The sequence below is a fragment of the Colletotrichum siamense genome (genome assembly GCF_013390195.1).
Source record: "Colletotrichum siamense strain Cg363 chromosome Unknown KSG_Cg363_contig02, whole genome shotgun sequence".
In the NCBI taxonomy this organism is placed as follows: domain Eukaryota; kingdom Fungi; phylum Ascomycota; class Sordariomycetes; order Glomerellales; family Glomerellaceae; genus Colletotrichum; species Colletotrichum siamense.
In genome coordinates, this window is record NW_023501015.1 from 7,269,323 (window position 1) to 7,293,776 (window position 24,454).

General features: G+C 54.6%; 7 protein-coding genes across 7 annotated transcripts; 3 read left to right on the forward strand and 4 right to left on the reverse strand.

Annotated features, from left to right (window-relative positions):
• Window positions 1-4,886: 4,886 nt before the first annotated feature.
• Window positions 4,887-9,747, forward strand: CGCS363_v003926 (Uncharacterized protein; the record flags this gene model as incomplete). Its single annotated transcript, XM_036635775.1, has 2 exons — window positions 4,887-9,509; window positions 9,565-9,747. The coding sequence occupies 2 exons, from the start codon at window positions 4,887-4,889 to the stop codon at window positions 9,745-9,747; spliced, it is 4,806 nt and encodes a 1,601-aa protein (XP_036499540.1).
• A 1,701-nt stretch (window positions 9,748-11,448) lies between these two features.
• On the forward strand, window positions 11,449-14,116 carry pro11 (Striatin Pro11; the record flags this gene model as incomplete). The annotated part of the gene is made up of 4 exons (XM_036635776.1): window positions 11,449-11,545; window positions 11,619-11,891; window positions 11,945-13,807; window positions 13,857-14,116. The coding sequence occupies 4 exons, from the start codon at window positions 11,449-11,451 to the stop codon at window positions 14,114-14,116; spliced, it is 2,493 nt and encodes an 830-aa protein (XP_036499541.1).
• Window positions 14,117-14,590: 474 nt separating this feature from the next.
• On the reverse strand, window positions 14,591-15,819 carry rhp14 (DNA repair protein rad14; the record flags this gene model as incomplete). Its single annotated transcript, XM_036635777.1, has 2 exons — window positions 14,591-15,664; window positions 15,733-15,819. 2 exons carry the CDS (start codon window positions 15,817-15,819, stop codon window positions 14,591-14,593), a joined length of 1,161 nt encoding a protein of 386 aa, XP_036499537.1.
• A 446-nt stretch (window positions 15,820-16,265) lies between these two features.
• Window positions 16,266-17,006, reverse strand: PHO88 (SRP-independent targeting protein 3; the record flags this gene model as incomplete). Its single annotated transcript, XM_036635778.1, has 3 exons — window positions 16,266-16,660; window positions 16,721-16,881; window positions 16,990-17,006. 3 exons carry the CDS (start codon window positions 17,004-17,006, stop codon window positions 16,266-16,268), a joined length of 573 nt encoding a protein of 190 aa, XP_036500492.1.
• Window positions 17,007-18,195: 1,189 nt separating this feature from the next.
• Window positions 18,196-19,472, reverse strand: eglB (putative endo-beta-1,4-glucanase B; the record flags this gene model as incomplete). The annotated part of the gene is made up of 6 exons (XM_036635779.1): window positions 18,196-18,299; window positions 18,352-18,932; window positions 18,984-19,006; window positions 19,060-19,126; window positions 19,177-19,223; window positions 19,272-19,472. 6 exons carry the CDS (start codon window positions 19,470-19,472, stop codon window positions 18,196-18,198), a joined length of 1,023 nt encoding a protein of 340 aa, XP_036500521.1.
• Window positions 19,473-22,993: 3,521 nt separating this feature from the next.
• On the forward strand, window positions 22,994-23,446 carry CGCS363_v003931 (37S ribosomal protein S19; the record flags this gene model as incomplete). Its single annotated transcript, XM_036635780.1, has 4 exons — window positions 22,994-23,036; window positions 23,096-23,111; window positions 23,176-23,355; window positions 23,413-23,446. 4 exons carry the CDS (start codon window positions 22,994-22,996, stop codon window positions 23,444-23,446), a joined length of 273 nt encoding a protein of 90 aa, XP_036500520.1.
• A 315-nt stretch (window positions 23,447-23,761) lies between these two features.
• On the reverse strand, window positions 23,762-24,454 carry taf10 (Transcription initiation factor TFIID subunit 10; the record flags this gene model as incomplete). The annotated part of the gene is made up of 2 exons (XM_036635781.1): window positions 23,762-24,169; window positions 24,230-24,454. 2 exons carry the CDS (start codon window positions 24,452-24,454, stop codon window positions 23,762-23,764), a joined length of 633 nt encoding a protein of 210 aa, XP_036500519.1.

The following is a 24,454-nucleotide window of genomic DNA, read 5'->3' on the forward strand; positions in this document are numbered from 1 at the left end:
CTTTTCTCTGAAGGAGTGGTTTTAATCCCTTCAGCCAGCCATCTATCATAGGCTGCCTGATGAAAACAGAGCCGTATTTGGACCTTCCTTCAGACGCCATCTGACGATTTTCCATCCGTCGTCAAAGGTTCAGGATTATTATGACCTTTGGAGGAGAACCAGATCACAGTGCACTGAAATAAGAATAGAGCCATGAGTTCGTGGTTGGCTGAACCGAGTTGCGGGAAGTGCATCGCGAGACATTCGCCGGAAGCGTTGATGTCCTCGTGGCTCTGCCCGTGGTCTCCAAGAACCGGGGTAAACGTTCTCAATTCACCACACCTTGGAGGGGAAAGAGAAGGCCATCATCCCCAAAACATTTCCATCTCTTGCTCAAACTGGTCATTGCGAAGGCTAGCTCCGCCAAGCACAGCTATATCCCGTAGCGAGACAATAGGTAGAAGCCCGAAGATGGTTCTGTCACGTTGTCGTCGAGACCGTTCTTGGTCCAGTGCACTGGTCGAGTGTACGCATTCGTTCACGCATGGCCTGATCGTGGCAGCCACAGTCAAAGTGGTTAAGCAGGGCGAACAAGCTTCGTGGCTTCTTTTGTGGTTTCCGATTCCTTCCTAACTGTGGCTTCCTCGTCACTCGCCCGAATCATGACAAACATGGTAATCAAGGCCCGGTGCGCACGTATCGCAAGCGCTGTCAAACGTTTACACCACCTCCCGGGTCTTTGACGCCACAACCCGATTGCATCACCATCGCGGTATTAAACAAAAATTAACCACCGCGAAGATCCGCAGTTCGATATTAATTGCCCGGTGTTCCCGTTACGGTTACGCTCGTGTGCCCGTAATGTGGGCAGGGCTGGCTGGGATGACTGCTCCGGGGTTCGGGCACAGCCGCCGCAGCGGCCGCACCGCCTCGATTCCGCACCCGGGCATGTCGAGTGGGTCTGATGCGATTCCGCTCCTTCGTCACCGCCACGGCCGTGATGAGAATTCTCGGACAGGGTCATGCTATCCGGCCTCCAAGCTCATAGAGGATATGCCGCGCCGGGCTAGACGCCGGTGGCTAGACGGGGGACACTTCCTGTCGCGGGAATGAGGCCAAACTTTAATTGAGTGCCGAACTTGATGTCTCTCTGTGTCAAGTGCCGGCCGGCTTGTTCCAGGCCTTGGCCCCTCTTCCGTCATCTTGGTTCGGCGTGTCGTCAATGAGGCTGATTTAGGACCCTCTTCATCTTCATGCGAGGGTTTGCGCGGCGTATCGGCACAGCCCACGTGAGCGGAGACGCAAGCGACGTGTCTCCAGAAGCTTGTTTCCCCTGCAGCGGCCATGTCTGGGATCGCGAGCTTGTCGGAATATCGGCATCAGAATGGGTCTGGGAAGACCCTTTGAGACCCAGTATCTTAACCTTGAATGGATACATGGCAACGTGATGCGACGGGCTGGTCACGGCGAGAATGTGATGGCCTTGCCTTGAACGGACGTCGAACATCATGAACATGTCATGGGGCGCTTTGGCTGCAGAACCATGACCTCAGATTTCGACTTCTAGTTCAACTTATTATGTGTTATGGATATGCCTATCATGATTATTTTGTCCATGTTTAGACTTTATTCTTCTTATAGCTTTCAAGGAGATCGAAACATTTTGGTGTTGGAGACGATACAAGATTTGATTGCTCTTTCCGGACTGGCTTGAGTTTTTTGGGTAGGTATGTATGGGTTTATGAACACAACAATTCACATGGATCTCCACTGCGATCCTTTTCATATCATTTACAGCTATAATCCACGGTTATCAAAGCCATCGGTTCAGTATAATTTAGTTACGGACATACTTAAGGTAAAATACGTTGAAGGAGAGAAGCCAAGATGACGCGGAATTTCCATTTTTGCATGACTTCAATATTATAGCTCTTTAGCACAACGTTTGCGATGAATGTGCCATTTGAGATGCTGTACTTGTGTAGGCAATATGGAGGGATAGCGTAGAAACCCAGACAGTTGAAAACTCGCTCTTCGTGAGATATACATGGTGACGAGATACCTGGGCTAGGATATGGCGGAGGACGGCCAAGAGCCCTTCGGCTATGTAACCAATTTTCTACGTTGGGTATGTAGAGAAGCTGTCAGAGCCACGCAGGAAGGTTGTTTGTCCTCATTTCACTTCACCGTCTGGCCTGGTCAGCCGAATGTGATCTCGAAGTTACGGAGCAACCTCCGCCCAGAGTAATACCTTACATCAAGTTCACCTGGTACGTGGGCACGATTCATACATGTCGCACTGGCACCTTGACTAGTGCCATCTCACACTAAAGGACGAGAGGAAGGCAGTATGAAGACTAGTATGAAGACCATACTCGTTTGTACTACCGGCGTCAACCCTTTAAAAGTCGTAGAGTCGGGAGGCGCGCGGTCAGAAGGTCTGTTGCGGTAAGCAGACAAAAGCATTGTACACGGCGAGAGGAAGACGACTCGACTATCAAGCATATCCGGCATAGTATAAAACCTGCTTGTATTTGCGAGAAAGCCCTTTCAGCTGCCCGTGGACTCGCCCATAGGAGCCATACTCGGCCAATGATCCAAAGACCTGTTGTTTATACATTCGAGCCATGAGTGTACTCGGACGATGATAACACTGGCTCGACAGCGATACCGAGGAAACATCCCCGAGCATACCTTTCACTCTGCTCTATCCAGTACAAAAAGAATACACGCACCATGACAACGCCGTAGTATGCATCCGAAACCCGCCTGGTATTGCGCATTTGTTTTAGGCCGCCCCATTACGGCCGTGGCATTGCCCTCAAACGCGCGAACTCATTGAAACTCATAAGTCTTTGCACGCACTCTCCCCCTCTTGCTGTTCTCACGCTTACAGTCGGATGTTGATGTCTAGACACTCGACCCGCCATTCCCTCCGTCCCAGGAGACTGCGCAGCCATTCGATGCCCAAGCCGGTCCACTCTTGTCTTTGACGTGCCAGCTCTTCGGCAGCAGCACCGGCCAGGGCGCTGGCAGTCGAGTTGATCACCTCGACGACAGTGGCATTGAAGCTCGCGTTCGGATCGATGTCGGGTATCGGGGAGGTGGAGAGGGAGGTCGGCGGGCGGGGCTGGAACCAGTTGCTGCTGAAGTCGAAGAAGCAACGGTCGGACCAGTTACACGAGGTGAGGAAGAGGATGAGAAGCAGGAAGCTGCAGTAGACGCAGGGTCGGTTGAGGAAGTAGGTGCAGATGAAGAAGAGGAAGATGAAAGCGGGAGAAGCGTTGGTCGGGATGAAGAGGAGCGGGAGCCAGCTGAATTGCGCTGTTAGCAGGCATGACTTTGCGACTGGGTAGATATGGATGATTTACCTTCGCAAGCAAAACATGGTGGAGGGTTGAGGTGGTGACGTAGAAGAGGGTGGGTTGTGGTCCCTTGACGGGATTGTTTCGCTGGGTTTCTCCGGCCGGCAATCCTCAGGGCAGGACGGGACGGGGGAGTGGCGGCTCTGAAGGGCGCAAACTCTCGATGAGGAGGATGTGTGATTGACGTCCGAATGGCAAAGGGACTGCGCCCTGGTCCTCGTGCCGTGGTTTGCGGTATCGTGCCGAACGGAGTCTCGTGGGTTTTGACAGGCTGGAGGGGAATATCACGGATGCCAGCCGATCGCAACCGTGGGCAGAGCGAAAAAGTCTTTGCGTGTGTGTCAGACAATGGCCGGTTGCCTTGTAGCGACGCCGTCAACAGCTGGTGGAATGTAAGGCAGAGGGGAGCAAAGTACGAGGGTTCATTGACTCGGCTGTATGCGTGCGGTTGTGTTGCGCTGTGCTGTGCTGCGCTGCGGTTGTTCTTGGATCAGCACCAGCACCAGCACCAGGTAGCCAGCCCACCGGAGACTTGCTTATGTCAGACACGACGACCAGGACACTGGACACTGTGATGTTCGGATTCTGCAAGCGGGCAGAAAATGGAAGTCTCGAATGTGAAGTGGGGGGGGGGGGCCCTTGCTCTGCACCACCCACGACACTGAACACTTGAACTGTGACTGGAGCAGGCGCACGGTCCACGTCTCTCTGGTTCCAGCATCCACCATCTCCACTCCAAGCAGTGTCCACTGTCCAGTGTCCCTGGCCTACCAACACAGAAGGTGCTCGTTGCTTACCTGAGGCGCGCCCGGGCCAATGAGCTATGGCCAGGCATCACCAGGCACCTCTGCATTTCTCCGGCGACCGGGAGGTATCCGTACCTAAGGTACTGGAGTAGGAGCTTCATCAACCTTCAGCAGCTTCACAGCAGGAGCAGCAGGAGCAGCAGCCCCCCAGCGTGCCTGAGCTCCATTGCCCTGGTCCAGGAACCTCCCTCCCATCGCTTCCCCCCCCAAATCCCAATGGAAATCCGCACCAGTGCTGCACCACCCACTGAACGGCCCTCTCTTCAGCACGCGGACGCGCCAATCCACACGCCAAAGCTGCCCTGCCAAAGCTAAACCCCGTGGAAGCTGCTGCTCTGAGGTGCTCCCCATCGGCCCTTCCTTCCCTCCGCACCACCACACGCACCTACCTACCCGACACCGACACCGACTGACCTGGGCAACCTGCACCTGCACCTGCGGCAGGTCTTTCCCATTCAATTCAACCACGTCACCCCCCTGCACCACCTTCGCTGGCGCTACAGGGTTGTGTTAGGTTGGGCTGAGATTCCAGCCTCCCAAGTCATCGATCCCGTCCCAAAATTATTTTCAGATCCTCTTTTTCGCCTTCCTTTCCTCCATCCCCTTCAACTCTCTCTACATCTCCAATCAACCACCATCAATTCAGCGTCACGACGGAAGGGTCATCGCGTCAATTGTCCTTCGTTTCCCTCGTCGAATTAATCCCTTCCCTCCCCTCCCCGCCCCAGACGCCATCATGGTGTCGCCCATGCCCCCGGCTCCGACGCCCCCCGGAGGCAGCGCGCCTTCAAACGGCGATCGCACCACCAACTTGTTGAACTTGCTCAAGTTCAGTGGTGCCGGAGGTGGTGGCCAAGCTTCGCAGTCACAGTCGCAGTCGCAGTCTCAGCCTCAGCCTCGCCAGGACCCTCCGAGCTACCAGCAGCATCAGCAGCATGCCTCGCAGTCTTCCCAGCAGTCTCAGCAGATCCAGCACCAGCATCAGCCGGATCAGTACCAGCAGTCGCCTCAGCAGCACCACCAGCAGCTGCAACAGCAGACGATGCCTTCGTCCATCCCGACCCAGATCGTTGCACCGGCTCGCGCCCCCGCCGACCCGACCGGTCTGCTCGCCGCTCTGATGAAAGGAGCACACGATGGCGAAGAATCGCGACCGGAGCCTTCCCAGAACGGCTCCTTCGCGAACTTCGGCGCCGCCGCATCGCCCCCCGATGACACCCGCGCCTACCTGCTGAATCTGCTGAACCGCCCCAAGCCTAGCCAGAACGACATGCTCTTGATCGAGTCGACTCGTTCTCCTCTGCCTCAGGGCGGTGAAAACATTCTCCAGAGAGTCCTCGCCGAGGCTGGACAAGCTCCCCCCAGCCTGTCGCACCTGCCCTCAAATTCCTCCTTCGAATACGACCCCAACACCTACGCCCAATCCAGTGGCAATTTCAGCACCTATTCCTATCCTTCGACGCAGGAGGCCAATCTGCCGCCTGTTCACTCGCAGCAGCAGCAGCCTCAACACCAGCAGCAGCAATATGGCTACAACAATGCCAGCAGCAGCTTCGATGAGCCTCACATCACTTCGCCACAGAACCGCACCCCCAAGTCTGGTTCCATCTCGGGTATCGCCCCACCTCATTCTGCTGGCCAGTCACCTGCAGGCCCGGCTTTCCAGATCCTGAAAAAGACCCACGACTCTCCGAGCTCTCATCACGGAAGCGAATCCAAGCGTATCAACAACGAGCGCAGCCCTCTCGCCTCCCCCGAGCGTGCCCGCCACAACCTTGGCCACGGTTCTTCCCCCGCCGATAAACTTGCTAACCCCACCCCCGGCTCAACTGCCTCGTTTGCAAGCATTCCCGCCGCGGAGAAGAACAAAGAGACCGTGTCGGAAGCTGTTCACGACATCGCCGAGCAGGCAGATTTCGAGGCTCAGCAGGCTCTGGCCCGCGCTGAGGAAGAGCAGTCGCGGCCCGAGTACCTGCAGGATCTGGAAGACATGGACACCGCCCGGACTGAGAGAGAGTTCGAGGCGAGCGCCCACCATGCTGCCCAGGCCATCAAGAAGGAGCTGGACCGCGAGGAGAACAGACATCTCCTCGAGAAGGTCGTCTCTGCCGAGGTCGCCGAAGAGGTTCGCGAGATTGTCGAGGAGGCTGCTGCGCACGCCGTCGCCGACAGCTGGGAGAGCGCCGACCAGGATGAGATCGTGGTGATTGAGGAGGAAACTCCCTCGCCCGTCAAGGTCTTCAACTTTCCCATGAAGCCTTGGATCTCAATTGGCCTGCAGGATGGTGCCACCGAGCCCCGTCCCCAGTTCCGCGACGAGGCCATCATGGACATTGCTCGTCTCAAGAAGGAATTCGACCAGATCGATCGCAACCTGTACACCGCGACGGAGAGCTACATGGCCTACGGTATGTCCAAGGCCGGAGGTCTCCGTGTCATCCGACAGGACGACGGCAAGGATGCAAAGATCTTTACCGACACCAAGGATCGCATCTTCAACGTCGCCATGTCGGTTACGCCCGCTGACCACAGTGGCACTCACCGCGAGGCCATCATCGGTACTGGCATTAGCGGCACCGTCTACTGGGTTCAGATCAAGAGTGGCGAGAAGGACCACATTGAAGACGCCCACCCCGAGCAGTATGGCTTTGCTCTCCCCCCCATGGCTTCCCACGAAGGTGGTGACGCCCCTGGTGGTGTCCTCAAGACCCGCGCCCGCACCTCGACCATCCACCCTGAGTTCTTCGCTGTTGGCCGCGGCAAGTCGATCAACATCATCTGGCCCACCTACATCATGCAGAACAACCTCTTCAAGCCTGGTCATGACCGCGTCGTTGACACAGAGAAGCTGGCCAAGCAATGCTCGTTGAAGATCAATACCGGTAAGGCCGGTAAAGACTTCACGTTCAGTCAGGATGACAGCGTGATAGTGTCTCTTGACAAGTCTGGTCGCGTCAAGTTCTGGGACGTTCGCGACCTCACTGCCGCTGAGGAGGGTAGCGACGCGCGTTGGCCCTTGCCCGCGCATACCTCGCTCGAGATCAAGGAGCCTCTCATGACTCTGACTAGCACTCCCGAGGGTGAGAAGGCGTGGCCTACCTCGGTTCTCTTGGTCGATAAGCTCCGCCCCTACCAGAAGCGTTGCGCCCTGCGCTACATGATCATCGGCATGAAGCAGAACCACACCCTGCAGCTTTGGGATCTTGCTCTCGGTAAGCCGGTCCAGGAGTTCAACCTGCCGCACAGCAAGGAGTCAGACGCTGTCTGCAGTGTCATGTACCACCCTCCCACTGGCATGCTGGTCATTGGCCATCCGACCCGCAACTCGATCTACTTTGCGCATCTTTCGGCTCCTAAGTACAACCTCAAGAGCGTGTCGCAGGTTGAGTACATTCAGCGCCTGGTGGCCCAAGATGCCTCCATCCCGCAACCCGACTCTACTGCTGTTATTAGTGGCGTGCGTGAGTACTCGTTTGCGAACCGGGGCATTCTTCGCAGTCTCGACATTTTGTGCAACCCTGCCATGAGCCAAGAGACCGACGAGCCGACTCTTTTCGAGCTCTACGCCATGCACTCCAAGGGTGTTGCCTGCCTTCTCATCAAGCAGGCTGAACTCGGATGGTCCAAAGACAACAAGGTCCTGGCTCCCGTTGATGCTGTTGAAGCCGGTGTTGTCACCATCTCCAAGCTTAAGCCTCCTGCCGCTCAGCCCGCCGAGCCTTCCCACCAAAACAACGACGGTGGTCATCCTTCGGCCCGTAACATTGCCAAGGAATCTCTGCTCCAGACCACGCCTTCCCAGGACGATGGTACCCCCCGCCGCGGCCCCGAATCCGTTACCCCAGTCAAGATCGCGAAGGCCGAGGCCAAGGACGAGGAGACGCCGGCTCCTGTGCCGCCTGTGAAGGAAGAGAAGCAGGAACGCAAGCGCCGTAAGAAGAAGGCCGCTGCCGCCGCGGCGGCTGCTGCTGCTGCCGCCTCTACAGACCCGCAATCCAACGGATCTCCTCGCGTCGGTTCTTCCAACAACAACTCGAAGGACAAGCAGCAGCAATCTTCCAACGCCATCACGCAAGAGTCGGTTGAATCTGCAATCAGCAGCATGGAGTCTCGTCTGCAGAACAGTCTCAACGGTCTTCTCAACACATCCTTCAAGACCCTGCACAACCGCATTGAGGATGGCCTTCGTGCTCGCGAAGCTGACTTCACCGAGCGCCAGAGTCAACTCCTCAACATGGTGTCTGACGTCCTGAACGAGAACACCCAGAAGGTGCTCCACGCTCTCATCAACGAGCAGTTCAGCACTGCCGTCATTCCTGCCATTTCCGATGTCGCCTCCAAGGCGGTATCTGACCAATTCTCCAAGAGCATGAATGCTCAGGTCTCCCACTCTGTTCAGAAGGAGATTCACAAGGCCCTTCCTTCCGCGACCCAGCACGCGCTGCAAAACGGCGACTTTGTGAAGGCCATCTCTGACAGGGTCGGATCGACCGTCGCAGCTAATGTTCAGCAGGAGGTTGTCAACACGTTGACCGCCCGCCTTGGCCCGTCCTTCACCAACATGGCTGTCCAGGCTTGCCAACGCGTCGCTGGCGAGCTTCAGAAGCAGCACCGCACCGAGATGGAGGCCATCAACGCCCAGCGCCTTGCCGAGACTAAGAAGATTGACCAGCTCACCAACGTGGTCACTCAGCTCATGGGCACGGTCTCCAGCATGGCGGCTACTCAGGAACAGTACCAGAACGAGTTTGTCAAGCTCCAGCAGCACATCGTATCTCAGCAGCAGATCATTCGCGCCCAGGCCCAGGCCCAGCAGCAACAGCAACAGCAACAGCAACAGCAACAGCAGGCCCAGCAGCAGCAGGCCCAGCAGCAGGCGCAGGTGCCCCATCACCACGCCGCTCCATCGTACGCTCCATCTGTCGTTAGCCAGGTTCCAAGCCAGGCCCACAGCCAAGCTCATAGCCAAGCTCAAAGCCAGGTCTACAGCAACGTCCAAAGCCCCGACCGCGCCTCGCACCAGTCCATGGGCTACGGTCACTCGCAGGCCTTGACTGTTGCGAAGCCTGATTCTGGATATGACGCGGACCTGCAGGCTCGCATTGCTGTTGTCAACCAGTCAATGAAGGAAGGCAGAGCTGAGGAGGCTGTTGTCCGCTGGATGCAGTCTGGCCGCGAGCAGGAGGTGTTTGAGAAGTACATGTCGAAGTATAGTCCCGAGTTTGTCCGCAACTTGCCTCACTTGGTTCTCTTGACGGTGACTGCCACCGTCAGCTTGAATCTTGAGTCATGCACTCGCGAGAGAATTGCCTGGCTTGAGATGGTTGTTCACAGCCTGCAGGTATCTCTTGGCAACATGGTAGGCATCCACCCACAATACCTTTATAGTTTCGCGAATGCTAACAACGATCCAGGATGAGGATGCCCGCGCAGTTACACCTAAGATTATGGGTATGCTGGTGGCTCGTGTGGAGCAGCTCTTCGTTCGCATCAGCAGCAGTGCCGGCAATGACCCGGTGCTCAAGAACTTGTCGCAGATCATCAACAACGCCAAGCGCGTCATGGACGCTTGCCAAGACGAGCCTCACTACGCTTAAAGGGATGGAGGATGACATATTTCTGGCATTGAGCCTTTGACGACATGACGATATCAAGTACATAGGACATTTCGACATCATACACTGCAGGATGGCTTCGCTGCTATGCGGGGCCGACATTGTTGGGGGGATAGGGCTTGGGATGGCGGCGGACATGATACCAGAGGCAGGGCAGTCGGGCAGTGAGTGCATTCGTGGCCGCGTTTCCCTGCTTGGCTTTGGAGAATGGGGTTGGTTTCATTGAGTTGCGTTTCGTCGGGCGGCGTGATATGGGCATGCGAATGGAGTCGCTTGGGCTTTGATCGATCTCTGGCCGGGCGGAAAAAAGTCCAAATTTCCTTTTCTTCTCTTTTTTTCCTTAGTTGTAATAAGTGTCGTCAGATGGCTTGGGTGTAGATTAGGGGGGTGCGTTTGGACGCCAGCCCATGACTATTCTTGGGTTTGGATGTTCCATTCAGGGGGAATAGCCGTCTTAGATAGGAACGATTTCAGTTGATATGAACAAGTGCGAAGCTTACTCGGTGCCTTGTGTTGTGGCTATTTGGGTTCTTGGATGATGCACAACGGTCTGCACAATGTCGACATACCTAAGTAGGTACTGTAGGTAAGATATGCAACGCTGCACAAATGCCGCGACAAGAGATAAAGGAGCAATGTGGCCTGTGCCCCTGAATAGAGGGTGGAACCTTGCTAATGTTGATGCCTGAGGGTGTGAGTGTTGTGCAAATTCCGTCTGATTGGGCCAAAAATTGGCGGCAACGCAGGTTGGGGGAGCTCAGTCACAAACGGACAGTGCAGTGCAGGGCAGCCAGTGCAGTGCAGTTGTACAGCGTGACAGCGCTGACCTGACTTTGGACGGGAGTGACCACCTACCTACCTAAGGTACCCGACGGTACCTCAGCCCTGCCTGCCTGTCTCTCTTGCTTGTGTCTGTCTGTCTGCGCTGCGAAAAAGCCACCAAAACGCGACTTATCGACGAAATCTCTGCGGCCACCCATTCCCGCGCATAGCTTCCTCCTTGGTGTGACCTCTTCCTTGGCCGTGTGCTTTCTTCGTTCGACTCGATCTGAAGCGAGCAGCTGCGATCCCACGACGTCTGCCACGATCCTGAGAACCCCCAACAGCACCGGGCCAATTGCGTGGAGCAGAGTGTTCAGAGCCCTCCACTGACTAGGTGACTGAGGTGGTACCTAGATACCTCCTACTGGACCTGACCGACGTGACAGGAGCAGGACAGCGGAAAGCTCCAATTGAACAGGGGGGCCGCAGCTCCGACTCGACTGCCACCACACCCACCTCAGGTTCTCAACCACCATCCATCCTGCCAGGTTTGGGGGGTTTGGAATTGACGAACTCGCCAACGACGACACGCCGACACGAAGGAACGAACGACGACGACGGCCGACCGAGCCCACGCCAGCATCGACACCCCGACCAGTTGCCGCCGTTCATTTCCCGCCCGGCAGATGCCATAGACAACACATCACCACTTTCTCTGTCTCTATTTCTTTGCACATCAAAGGCGCGGCCGCAACAGCGGGAGCCCAGCAAAGAAGGACCTCGATCGAGCTCCATCATCACCCACACCCATCAAACACCCTTCCACCTCGACGTCTGCCGGCAGTGCTGAGCTGCTAGCTGGGGACCAGTTTCCCTTGCGCGCGTATGAGCTGGCAGGTGGTCTCGGGCATGGGGACGAACATGGGAAACGGCATGGGGCCTGGAGGAAACGAGATGGGCGGCGCCATGCAGGGCAACGGCTCTGGCCAGCCTCATGCGACCGAGTATACGCTACAGGGTACGTTATCATCGCCGACCTACCTAGGCACTGAGTTGAGAGCATGCCTCCGCTGACCACAACCCTCAAACAGGCGTCATGCGCTTCCTCCAAACCGAATGGCACCGTCACGAACGCGACAGGAATGCGTGGGAGATTGAGCGCCAGGAGATGAAGGCCAGGATAGCCGCCCTCGAAGGCCAGGCACGACGGGCCGATGCCACCCAGAAGGCCCTCAAGAAATACGTCACAATTCTCGAGAAGAAGGTCAAGGATCAGTCCGCGCAGCTCAAGGGAGGATCCAAAGCCGAGGAAGCTGCAAAGGCCGAGAAGGATCGCGCCGCCATGATCCAGGAGAAGCTTCGACGTGAGTTCGGGATGCGCAATGTGGATCAAAGACTTGCTTACAGGTGCTCGCAGCCTCGAACAAGAAGCCCACCAACGCCGACGGCAACGAAATCGATGTCGAGAAGGGCGATGACGAGTCGCAGCGCGCCGACCTCAAGTCGTTCCTGGATCAGTGCCAGGCAGAATTCACCTACCTGATGATCACTCCAGCCAACCCTTTGCCTCCTCGCGAATCGCCGCCGCTGCCGCTTCTTGAAGATCTTCGTGAGGGCGAGCCTTTCGGTGTTCCCGGTGGCAAGCCCTTCCAGGAGCCGCCCTTCCCATTCGCTTCTTCTTCCCTCGTGCCGCAGAACCATGTCCGCGAGGCCAATCGACCACCCCCCGCCCCTAATCACGCGCCCCCTATGCAAAGAAGCCAGCCGACGAGCCTCCCCATGAGGCCGGCCGAACAGCCGCCGCAACAAATGCCGCCTCCGAACCCCGAGCCTGCTCCTCCCGTCATGTACGCAGCCGGAAACGAGTGGCCGCAGCCCATGTCCGTGACTGCCCGTATGCTGGACGACAACCTGCAGCAGCGGCCTAGCCACGCCGTTGAGTCGGTCAATAGTGTCGAACCAACAGACGAGCCTCAGCAAACTAGCCGACCTGCCCCTGAGACCGACGGATGGGAGTTCCCCGAGGGCGCGTTCCCCGAGTCAAATTCATCGCAACCCCTACAGCAACTGACCAACAGACCTGATACGGACGCTTTTCCTACGGCAGATAACCTTCCCAAGTCGCCTAACCGCGGGCCAGCATCTCATCGCCGCAAAGGTTCTATGTCAAGGAGGCGCAGTGCCGATCACGAACTTTCATTGAACGCAGCCGCCCAGAAGGCGGAGACGGGCAACTTCAAGCTGCGTTTCGGTCTGCGAGGCCATCTCGACACCGTGCGAACAGTCATCTTCTCCGGCGGCGGCAGTCCTGGTGAGCCTGAAATCTGCACCGCAGGCGACGACGGCATGATCAAGCGTTTCCACATCCCCCGCGTCGACGGCCATGGCCAAACCAACGCCGCCTCTGACCTCGATGTAACAGCCAACTTTTCTCACCGTGGTCACAATGGAGCGGTCCTCTGTCTGACATCCTGGTCTCCATCCCCCAACTTCTCGACTGGCGGGCGCGCCCAAGGTGATGGCTGGATCTTCTCTGGCGGCCAAGATGCCACCATCAGAGTCTGGGAGCGTGGCAGGGTCGACCCGAAGGCGACTCTCGAGGGACACACTGATGCCGTATGGGCCTTGTGTGTGTTGCCTACGACTCTAGGCTCAGTCTTTGGACAGAACAACCAATACGGTAGTCCTGATCGCATCATGCTGGTGTCTGGAGGTGCGGATGGAACTGTCCGTCTCTGGGCGGTCAGCGCACCGCCTCAGCTGACTAGTCCTCAGCCAGGCACGAACAGGGCTGGGCCTACGGGTAGCAGAGGTCGTGTTCGCGGCAATTCTATGAGCTCTGGCAGCGCTTTCTCGAGCACTCCGCAGCCCAATATGGCTACCAACTCCCCATTTAACCACACTATGGTACACAACATCAAGAGACCCGAGGGAGCCACGGGTACCCCGACTTGCATCACACCCCTTGGCCCCAATGGCGAATCTTTCGTCGTTTCTTACTCTGACGCGGCAATTCTTGTTTACGACACCAGGACAGGGGAACAGACGGGAACCATGGATAGCTTGGAGACGTACGACGGAACGGTCAACACGAGCGTCAATGCTGTTGTGGCAACCACTGTCGGCCTGGAGCAGCCCCAGAGCGGCATGTCTGAAGAGGACAGTGGTGCTGGTGGCGGACCTACAGGAGGCGGCAGGTCGATGGCGGGATCTGGCGTCGAGGGTGTCATCATCTCTGGACACGAAGATCGGTTCGTGCGATTCTTTGATGCAAACAGCGGTAAGTCCTGGCGGATCCTGTGAAGAAGGCTACTTGCTAATGAAGTCAGGGCAATGTACGTACAACATGCTCGCTCACCCTGCATCGATCTCGAGCCTTTCTCTCAGTCCAGACGGCCGTGAGCTCATCAGCGCCGGCCACGACGCCTCCCTGCGGTTCTGGAGTCTTGAGAAGCGATCCTGCACGCAGGAGATTACGAGCCACCGCATCATGCGCGGCGAGGGAGTTTGCTCCGTCGTCTGGAGCCAGGACGGCAAGTGGGTTGTCAGCGGTGGCGGTGATGGTGTTGTGAAGGTGTTTGCACGGTAGACGGCGTATACGAAGGAACGGAGAAAAATATACAGCAGCATAGCGTCCGTTGAATGGCGTCGTTATCTTTGGGTCGGATGCGGATGCGGATGCTCTCGGAGCTTGACTTCTGATGCAAGACCCTGGCAAGAAAGACAGACGAATGGGATGATTGGGAACGAGGACGTTTAGCATGAGGAAACGAGTGAGCTCTGGGCGGCCGGTAGTGGGCTGGGGCGCCTTTGAGAAGCACGGGGACAGGATACGGGCGTGACTGTGGTGCCAGCCGTCCTGTTGTAATATTGTACTGGGGCATTGTTCATTATAACTGTCGATACCCTCCGCTATGCCTGTCGTGACTTTTCTTTTGATATTGATCGTTGGGACGTACATATAATTACCATAAATGAGAAGATGATTGACTGGGTATTATTTGGCTTCGAGAAAACTGGCTGTTACGGAAAAATTGAAGACTTGGGAGCTAAAGACAAGGTGCTAGAATTCTAGCTCCTCAACCTCCATCCCACAGCCGTTGCATTTCTTCACCGTCATCCCGTCCTCGTTCTCAACCGCCCGTCCCCATTCGTGAACGTGTTTCCCGCCACCAACGGAATCGCCAAACTTCCTCGGTCCGGCGCCGGCTGCTTGCGTGGCTTGCTGTCGCCGGATGGCCTCCGTCCTCGTCTTCCTCTTCAAGTCATTCAGCTTGTCCCGGAACTTCGCCTCTTTCCGCCGCTTCTTGTCCGCCTCCCGCTTCTCAAACTCGGCGTCCAGCTTCTCCGCCGAACCCCACTTCGTATTGAAGGCGTACTCTTCCACCTGGAAGCGCAGGAACAGCATCATGTCGTGCCAGTGCGACTTGTGCGGGTTCGGCCTCGACAGGTGCGGCAGCAGGTCCGCGTCCTTGAGCTCCTCGTCCGTCAGGAGGTAGTCCTCCTTGCACTCCGTCTTGGTGAGGAGGGAGTACTTGTCCGGGATGGACTCCTTGCAGGCGTGGCAGACCTGTATCCCAAACACCTCGTCCCACACCCAGTCGATCTCAACCGACGAGCACTCGCGGCACTTTTTCCGCGTGGCGTCGTCGGCGAGGACGCTCAGCCCGGGCTCGAACGGCCCGGCCTTTTGCCTGCGCAATTTCCGGAGGAGCTGCAGGCGCTCCCACTCCTGGCTCGACATGCCCTTCGGCTTCTCCTCCGTCGGCGGCCCGCCCGGTTTGACCTTGGGGACGAGGGCGGTATTGTGCGGGTCGTCCTCGGCCGTGAGGAAACCGCCTTTGGTGTCCGTCATGGCGGACATGTTGTAATCGACGAACTTGGCAAAGTTGCGCGCCGGGCGCAGGGCGGTGGTGTCGCGGGCATCGCGATTCGTCTCGGGCGCTGTCGTCGTCGAGATGGAAGAGTGCGGGCGTTTTGTCCCCGCGCCGCCGCCGGTGCCTGCTGCTGCGCCGGCCTTGGTGATGTGGACTGTGTCTGTTGCGATGAAGCCTGACGAGGTTGTAGGGACCGGGGCGGAGGGTGCTTCGACTTCGCGGCGGTCGCGGAGGGCTTTTGATTTCAGACGGGATTCTTCCTGGTTTGGGAGTTAGTGATGTTTGCGGCAACAATGACAACGGAGATTGGTGTAAGAGGGCGACGCACCATGCGACGAGTTGCAGCTGGCGTTGGGGGTGTTCCGGCAGGCACGGTGGGCCTTGGATTCCCCGGAGGAGTCTTGGGTCGCTCCATTTTTGGTGGTAGAATATGAGGAAATGGGTTCGGGTATCTGGGAGCTTCTGCTGTGCGACGGTGGTGGTGAGACGCGGGTGTTGAAGATGGGAGACGTGAATCTTGGAGGGGCAAGTTCTTAGGGTCGATTATGTCACCAATTGAAGCGCGAACGCACGTGCCGTTTCCGCGCTGACCGAGCTCACCGACGGCAGCTGCGGTTGCCACCCACATGCGCTAAAGAAACTACTGGGTAGATACGGCAGAATGAAAGGGAAAGGAAGGGTTGGTCAACGGATTGTTGCGATTAATGTGCAGTATCTCGGACTATCATCTACACGGATGCCGTGAGCTGTTTTGCGGCTACATTCCCAGCAACAGGCGAAAAGCAAGCGCATTGCGCCAACGCAAAAAGTACCCTGTATCCCAACACACACAGTTTTCCCCCTCCGCTTGTAGTAACCAGTTTACTCCTCCTTGGCACCACCACGGCCGGAACGCTCGGCGGCCTCGACGGCCTTCTTGTCGCTCTGGGCGGGACCGGACTGCAGACCCTGCATGATGCCGGCGGGGGCCTTGAAGGGACGCTTGAGGTCGCCGGAGGCGGGCTGGCCGAAGACGTGGATCTTGACGAGGTTGCTCTCGAGGGCGGACTTGAGGGGGATGATGGACTGGATGAGGAGGGGGTTGGTGTACTTCATGTAGATGTGCATGAAAGCCATCATGGCGATGCCCATGGCCTGAGAGCGGAAGGCCTGGCGGAGCTGGGTCGAGTCGTAGGCGTGGATGGTGGTGGTGACGAGCTTGCCCTCCTCAGAGGAGCCCATTGGGGCGGGCTCGACGTACTTGAGGGTGGTGAGGTCTGTCAAGGAACTGTGTCAGTGGTTTGTGGAGTGGCATCGGCAAACGGGAGGCAACGAACCCTTCTTCTTGTTGATCTGAGCCTGAACGTAGAGGTACAGGATGGCGATCAGGACGTTGCTGGCAATGTAGCCGGCGCGGCACATGTTCAGGACGTTCGGGTCATCGAAGGGGACCTTGCGCGAGACCTGGACCATGCCGAGCATGATGATCAGGTTGGTGCTGTGGCATTGTTAGCTTTGGCATCTTGTGATGGCTTCCTTTTTGCCTCCGCGCAGGGTCTGCATGCGACGCGGCGCGGGAGGCCTTAGAGGGGACAGGCAAACGCACATCTGAGGGCTGACCATTTTGGCGGTGTTGACGATTGACTCCTGGAATTGACGAAAGGGACGAAGTTGAACCGAGACCTCTGCAGATGCAACGAGGGTTGATGGAGAGAGACGGAGGAGGGTGGCTGGTTGGATGAGGTCGGGTACGAGAGGCGCGAACGTGGAGGTTGCGAGATTTTGTATTGGCAGCAGAGAGAGCCCTGAGGGTGAGGTGGTCGAAACGGCTGGGTTAGGTGGAGGTGGAGAGGTGCTTTAGTGGAGAGCCTTGCTGGCCGGCTGCTTTTTTAGCGCGGTCCGATTCGCGGCTTGCGCTTGGTTGCAGAGGTGAGAGGCCGCTCAGGGTACCTGTGCCCAGCTAGGTCTTTAGGTCTGGCCCAGAGTTCGGGGTCCAGCGGGATGGCGAATTGCGAATTGCACAATTTTCAGCGCTGCCCTGGGGATTCTGTAACCTTCTACCATCGTCTTTCTTCAGGTCACATAAGGTGCCTAGCTGCAGGGGTTGCAGTGAGGCTCATGTCGCCTCTTGTTGCGCGGTATGTTGGTTGCCTACACAAACGGAGAATACACTATGTTAACCGCAGGCGCATTCGATGCAACAAACCATGGATCTCTAAAGACGCCAAACTTTGGGCCATGAGAGCTAGGCTAGAATCTCCGTTGGCTGGCTACCATCTGTCTTCGTGACATGTGTCTCGGTGGCTTAAATCGTCCGTCTGGCCGATGAACCAACGCCACACCCCCATCTCCAAAACTCCGGTCCCTGTACCGCGGTTCTCAGTCTTCCATGTTGGTGAGGCGACACCCAGGATCCAAAGTTCAGGGACGCGATGAGGACACGTTCATTGATTGCAACGTGGGGAATCCTGTCAGATACCCACCCACCTGCCTGTTCAAGACAGCTTCCACCGTGCCTCATCTCGCACCTAAAATTTGGTCATGCATTCAGTTGCTTGCTTTGGCGATGGTTGGTCCCTTCAATCGTGTGTCATGTTGGCAAAGTGGTTGCACTTCAATGGCAAGACGCCTTCATATTCCAGATATGTACACGGGGTTTGCCCCTCTTGAGAAAATATCTACCACTGAAACTGATTCAGAGGGAACGCACCCAGTACCATATGCGCTTCTATGGTAGATATGCATCTAAACCATACATATTGGGCGCACGGGGTACGGGGTACGGCCCCACATCCGAATATCGCGATCGGCCTCAAGCAAATGTCTTGAGAACCGGTAGGTATGTGACGAAAGCCTTACCAGTTGTAGGCTCCATAGAGTACATGTAGTCAGCCCACCAAGGACCGGCAGCCCACCCTTCTCAAGGTTAGAGTCGTGAAAAAAGGAGGTCAGAAGGTTGGAAACTTACAGAGAGCGCCCTTCCAGACGTCCGAGTTGTCCGAAAGGTGCTGGATGGCACCCTTGACGGCAGTGACGCACTGGTCGTTGGCACCGGCACCAATCTCGCCGAGAACACCCTGCTTGTTGTTGTCCTTGAGCCACTTGGTAGCAACGGCAAGACGCTCAGCACCGATGGTGGTGCTGACGCAGGCCTCGTTGGTGCCGGAGCCGTCCGTGTCGAGGTACTGGTGCATCTCGTAGAAGAGCTTCTTGCCGGTGGCATCAGAAGGATCAGTCAGGTTCTTGAGAGCGTCGCCGGAGCCGCTCTCGATCCAGTGCCAAGCACCAGAGTACGAGTTACCCTCGATCCAGATGTTCTGGGTCGTGGCACCTGCAGCACGGATGTTGGTGATGGCGGCCTGGTTCAGGTCGTGGACCAGCGTGTTGTCCATGTCGTGGTACTCGTTGTTGGTATCGAAGATGACCTTCTCGTTGTCCTTGAAACGAGCGGCAACGGTCTTCCACCAAGCACCAAAGTCGGCGCTGCTGGTGATGATGTTGCCGTAGTAGCGGCCGTAGTTGTGAGGATCGATGACGGCGTAGGAGCCCCTGAAAATGTCAGTTCGCTGTGATTCGGTCGAGAATCTTTTCGGTGCTCACTTCGAGGTAACGTCCTTGACGAGCTGTGGCTGGGTTAGCTTACGCTGGTGTTTGAATGACAACGAGCAACACTTACGTCCTCAAGACCAGAGAAGTAGGTCTCGTTGATGGTGCCCGTCAACTTGTCAGGAATGATGCGCTCCCTATTGCATGTCAATAAGCAGGAACTTCACAGCCCATCTCTGACACTTACATCATAGTTCCAATGCGGAAGGTGTTGAGGCCAGCCGCCCTCAGGGTCTTTCTCAGTCAGCCACCTGCTTCACCTCGTTCACCACAAATACTCACATCAATAGCCGTCTTGTTGGGCCATGTGTAGTCCTTGCCCAGCTGTCCAGGCAGGTTGGCCTGGCCGAACTCGCCACCAGACTCGTTGACACCGGTGAAGGTGAATTTGCCGGCACGCTTCGTCTTGGCAGAGCCGTCGACGGGGGCCGCCAGGACCGACGCGACGGACGCAGCTCCGAGAGCCAAGTTGGAAAACTTCATGTTGTCGAAGAAAGAATGGAAATTTGGAAGAAGCTCAAAAAAATGGGGTTCAGACTAAGAAAAGAAGGTAAAGGTCGGATGAGGTCCAGAAAGCCAAGACCACCACCCCAGATCAGCCCAGAGGCACCGTAGGCTTTATACTCGGCTGTCCTCATCGCCCATCGTTCCCCTCTTCTTTTTCGTCTCGTTTACAGTTTTAGGGGGTGTGGTTCGAACTTTGGGGGCTGGCTGCCTTCGTCCAGGGCCCATCGTGACGGAGACCCTTGCTCCGTCCCATGTATAGAGCCAAAAAGGCACGCGATTTGCAGGAAAATTTGGGAACCTGGCTAGTGTGCCTGTAACATAAAGACGAGAGAGAGAGAGAGAGAGCCTCCTCCGGCTAAGCTTGCTTGGCATGGGTGATGTGCCGTGTGGGGTAGTCCCGGCAGGGAAGAGCAGATCTCGGGACCTGGACCTCCTAGGGCGCTTTTCCCTCTGGACCTTGCATCATTCCTGGTTTGTCACGTTGTGGTTATTGGTGCCGAGAATGCCGAGGATTGCGGCTGCTCAGGTCGTGGTGGTTAGTGTTAAATTGACGGGGTCGTTTTGTTAATTTACCCGCGCTAAGCCTTTTTTAGAAGGATCTCGCGGAAGAACCCTTCCGCCGCCGCCGGAAAAAAAGCATAAGTACCTGAAGTACTACCTCTGACGCGTATATCTATTATAATAATACAAAATTAAGCTTTCTTTTTACCTATCTTTAGCTATTTTAGAAAGCCTTGAAAATATATATATAATATTAAAAACGCGTTTTTTTAAACGTAAGAATAGGTTTTCTAATATTTCTAATATTTAAAGTCTAATATACTAAAAAGTTAAGGGCTTTTTAGAAAACTATTTACTAAAGTGTGATATAAAGGGGAGAAAAAATAATTTATTAAATATAGGATATAAGTATAGTACTTCTAATATTAGTAGTAGTACTTCTAACCTGGATTTAGCGATATTTTGTTCTAACTGCTAACCTAGAAGTGGTTAGCGTGGGCAAATTAACAAAACGACCCCGTTAATTTAACAGCTACCGTCGTGGTAGTCTAGTCACGTTGGGGTTAGATTATATGCAGTCTGTCTGCGTAACCATCTGAGTATATATATCTGGCGTCGGAGCAATTTGTTGGAGTGATAGCAGCGGCACTTGAGCAAATTTGAGCAAGCCAAGTGCCGTGACGGCCTGACAAAAGCAAATATGGCGCAGACAATGACATGTTTGGCAGAGTTTCCCGGCGACAGGATTCAGTTGAGTGATGGACTGATGTTGGTCTAAAGAGGGAATTAAGTTGGGCTGGTTTCATATGGCTGGGGAATCTCCCTCCGCGTGGTATAGTGGCACCCGGTTGACAAAAAAAGCTGCACACTATAACATACCCACCCTATTACACCCCTTTTGGCGCTAGTAACCTAGTATTAATTATACTAATCTAGCTAGCAAAATAAACCTTTTTTAATAATTAATTACTTAAACTACTAATAGGTTATCTAGCCCTCTTATATAATTATCTCTTTAAACTTTGAAGGTATTAAATCTACCTACTTATTAATAGATAACTATTTAAGCTTATAGTACTATAACTTTTCTGCTAATTACTTAATGTCGCCCTCTTTTTAGTAAGGGTACTACTTAATAGTCTCCTTTAGAACTTCTTAGTAGTTCTTAATTAGACTTTAATTTAGACTATTATAATAGTTAAAGTAATAACTTAGCTTATAGTTTATTTTCTAAGTCTAAACCTTATTTCTTTATAAGGAGCTATAGCTAAAGTCTCTATTCTCCTCTAATATAAATAAGTTATTATAGTTAAACTAGCGCTTAATATGAGGCTTAAGGATCTACTTAATATAATATTTATAGCTTATTTTACTATTATAGTTACTTATATTATAGAAGACTAATTTGCTCTTAAACTTATACTTAACTGCCCTCTATATGTAGATATGTTTATAGTGTTTATCTTAGGGGAAGTTAACCTCTTAGATATATTCTAAATAAAAATGCTCTCTAGGTTTATATATAATATAAATCCTTCCCTCTAGGCTTAAGCTAAAGTGATATTTATTAGAAAAATATATTATTTACTAGTGATTAATAGTAAGGTATTACTCTAGAAGCTCTCTCGCCTTATTAATATAGTCTTTAGTAGTATATAGGTTAACTTAGCTTTTATAATAGGTAATATATTTATAGTAGCTAAGAGTACTTATAGCTTATTAAATAGTTTATTAGTAGTAATTAACTTTAAGCTTTATCTCTATAAGTAAGCTTTACTAAGTAAGAGTTTAAGTATCCTATCTAGCGTCCTATAGTAACTACTTTATTTAATAGATATCTTTATTTAATAGAAGCTGTTTATACCTTTTAGTTTTATTATAGTAGGGGTTATTATAGAAGTAGCGTGGAGAGTCTTTAAATATCTTATACCTCTACTACTACTTTATATTATAGTAGTTAAAAATCTGCTATTTAGGGTATATAGGGTTGATTTTTTATATAAACTTGACTACGCCTTGAATCTTAGCCTTTTTTGGTGTACTATAGTGATTGTAAGCTATTTTTATATAGGTTAATTAATAGAGAAAAAATCAGTAAAAAAAACGGCGAAGAGGGTGGTGTTGAGGGGGAAAAATGGGTGGTAGAGTGGTGAGGTGGGTGGCGTATAGTGTGCGGCTTTTTTTGTCAACCGGGTGAGTGGGCTGGAATTAAGGGATCGCCAGCTTGACTACTTTCCCCACATTGATCATCAAGTGGGAGCACATAGAGGCCCAGACTGAGCCGCGAGGCCGGGAGGATGATGCTAGCACGGTTGCAAGATAATTGGCATCCATATAGAAGTCGGGAGACGGCTCGTGGTGAATAGGAGACAATGTGATCTCTTGCCTGTCCATGACGTTGGTTTACGGATATGAGACAAGGGGAAGATGCCATATTGGGCTGACTGCGAGCTCCCAGCACAGGCGATTTTCTCTTTTTGAGCCCGCTGGCCGGCTTGCGCATTCCAAAGGGGAGCAGGGTGGGCCTTGTGTGAAGTCCAAACTATGATTGAGTCGTTTCATCAGTTCGTGACAGGAAACAAAGTTGACCGAGTCCAGCGTTCTCTGGCCGTCTGAAACGATGGGTAGGTATCCATTCAGCGCATTGTGTGCTGCAGCTATACCGCAGTGGCTCGGCCATTTGTGCGATGAGGAGGAAATGCAATGAACATCAGGTGAACTTGTGATGCGACTAAAACTTCTGTTGTTGCGTTCGACTTTCAATTCGGTGACAATCTGCAGGCCCATGTGTTGAACCAAGCAGCACGAGGGACGGCACTTGAAGTGGGTCTCCGTTGGGGGCGGGCAGCGGTGCTGTACCGCGACAGTGGCTCATCACGTGACACGGACAAATTCTCGAAGCTCGGAAAGTTCCTCCCGCGCGCCGCAGCAGCAAGGCGTTGAATCGCGAAGAGCAGCAGCGCCATCAACCCAAGACAGGGTCATCAGCCGCCAAAATGCAACCCACGTTGGCCCTCCTGAAGAGATCGGTGTGGAAGGGTAAGTCGCAATCATCTTGCATTGATGTGGAAATGGTGAACTGACAGCTGCGCCTCCAGGACCGAACATCGTCCCGTAAGAGAACCCTTTGCGATACCCCTCGGCCAACACCCCTCGATCCTAACCTTGATGCGAACAGTCTCGCCATCGTCCGCCCAGCACCTGGCAAGAAGGTCCCTCCCATCAGAACGCAGGCTCGATCGGCCACTATTCTGCCCAACTTCGTCGGCCTCAAGTTCCAGGTCTACAATGGAAGATATTTCCTCGATGTGGTCATTACGGAGGATATGGTAGGACACAAGCTTGGAGAATTCGCGCCGTGAGTGACACATACATTGCAAACGACTTGAGCAGGAACTAATGCGCGCCTGTCTAGTACGAGAAAGCCCTTCATCTGGTCCAGATTGTAAGAGGACGTTTGCTGAGGAGCCGGGGATGTTCGGGCGAGAGGAGGAAAATGACGACCGACATTTGTACAACATTGTCAAGATACCAGCGATGCATTGTAGCATCAAAATGCCAGGCCATGTGCCGATGATGACCCTCTGCTTCATATACGAATGGGCTCTATTGTATCATTCTTTCTTGGTCGTGCGTGACTTGCCCGCTGAAACTGTAAAATCATTTTGCCATGTTCCCTGGCCCCTCGACGCCGAAGCAAACCATCCAACGCCTTGATATGTATACACCCGTCCGGAAAGAAACCTTCGTTGAAGCCCACTCCTCTACCGGTAGAACTCGCTCCTCTTGACATTGACACCGTACTCGCCCACGGCCATACCGAGGTCCTCCATCGTCAACACCGTGCGGTTCTGGCTGCCTCCTTGACCGCCGCCACCGTAGCCGGGACGCTGAATACCCAACGGGCCACCGCGGCCCTGGTCTTTTGCGCCAGCGGGGCCTGTCGGCTGGCCGGGGATGGGGAAGCCGGCGGCGGCGCCGAGGTTGCCCATGGGGTTATTGGCGTTGGAGTTGGACGCGCGGATGCGGCTGTATTGGTACGCGTCGGCGGCAATATCTGCGATGAACTTTTGCGTCGCCAGAGCGAGCAGGCGCGCGAGGCGGGGATCGGTCTGCGGCGGAGGGGGTAGGCCGGCCTTGGTCATGTAGTAGTTTGTAACCGCATCGGGAATCTGTGACCATCGTAGTTAGCTTCAAATGCGTCGTTGAGTCTGGGAGGCGAGGAGTCATACAATGGGAGCATAGTCGTCCATCTTGGTCAGGAACTCGCGCAGAGACATGTCCTTACGAGTGATCGCCTTCGGTTCGGGGCCAGGCGCGACTGCCTCCGGAACAGCAGCAGCTGGGGCTGCCGCCGGGGCACCGCCAGCCGGAGCGGCGCCGGGGGCAGGAGCCTCTTGCGAGTTGGGTGCGGTCGGCGCCTGCTCTGCGTTTGCTTCGGGGGCGTTGGTGGACAT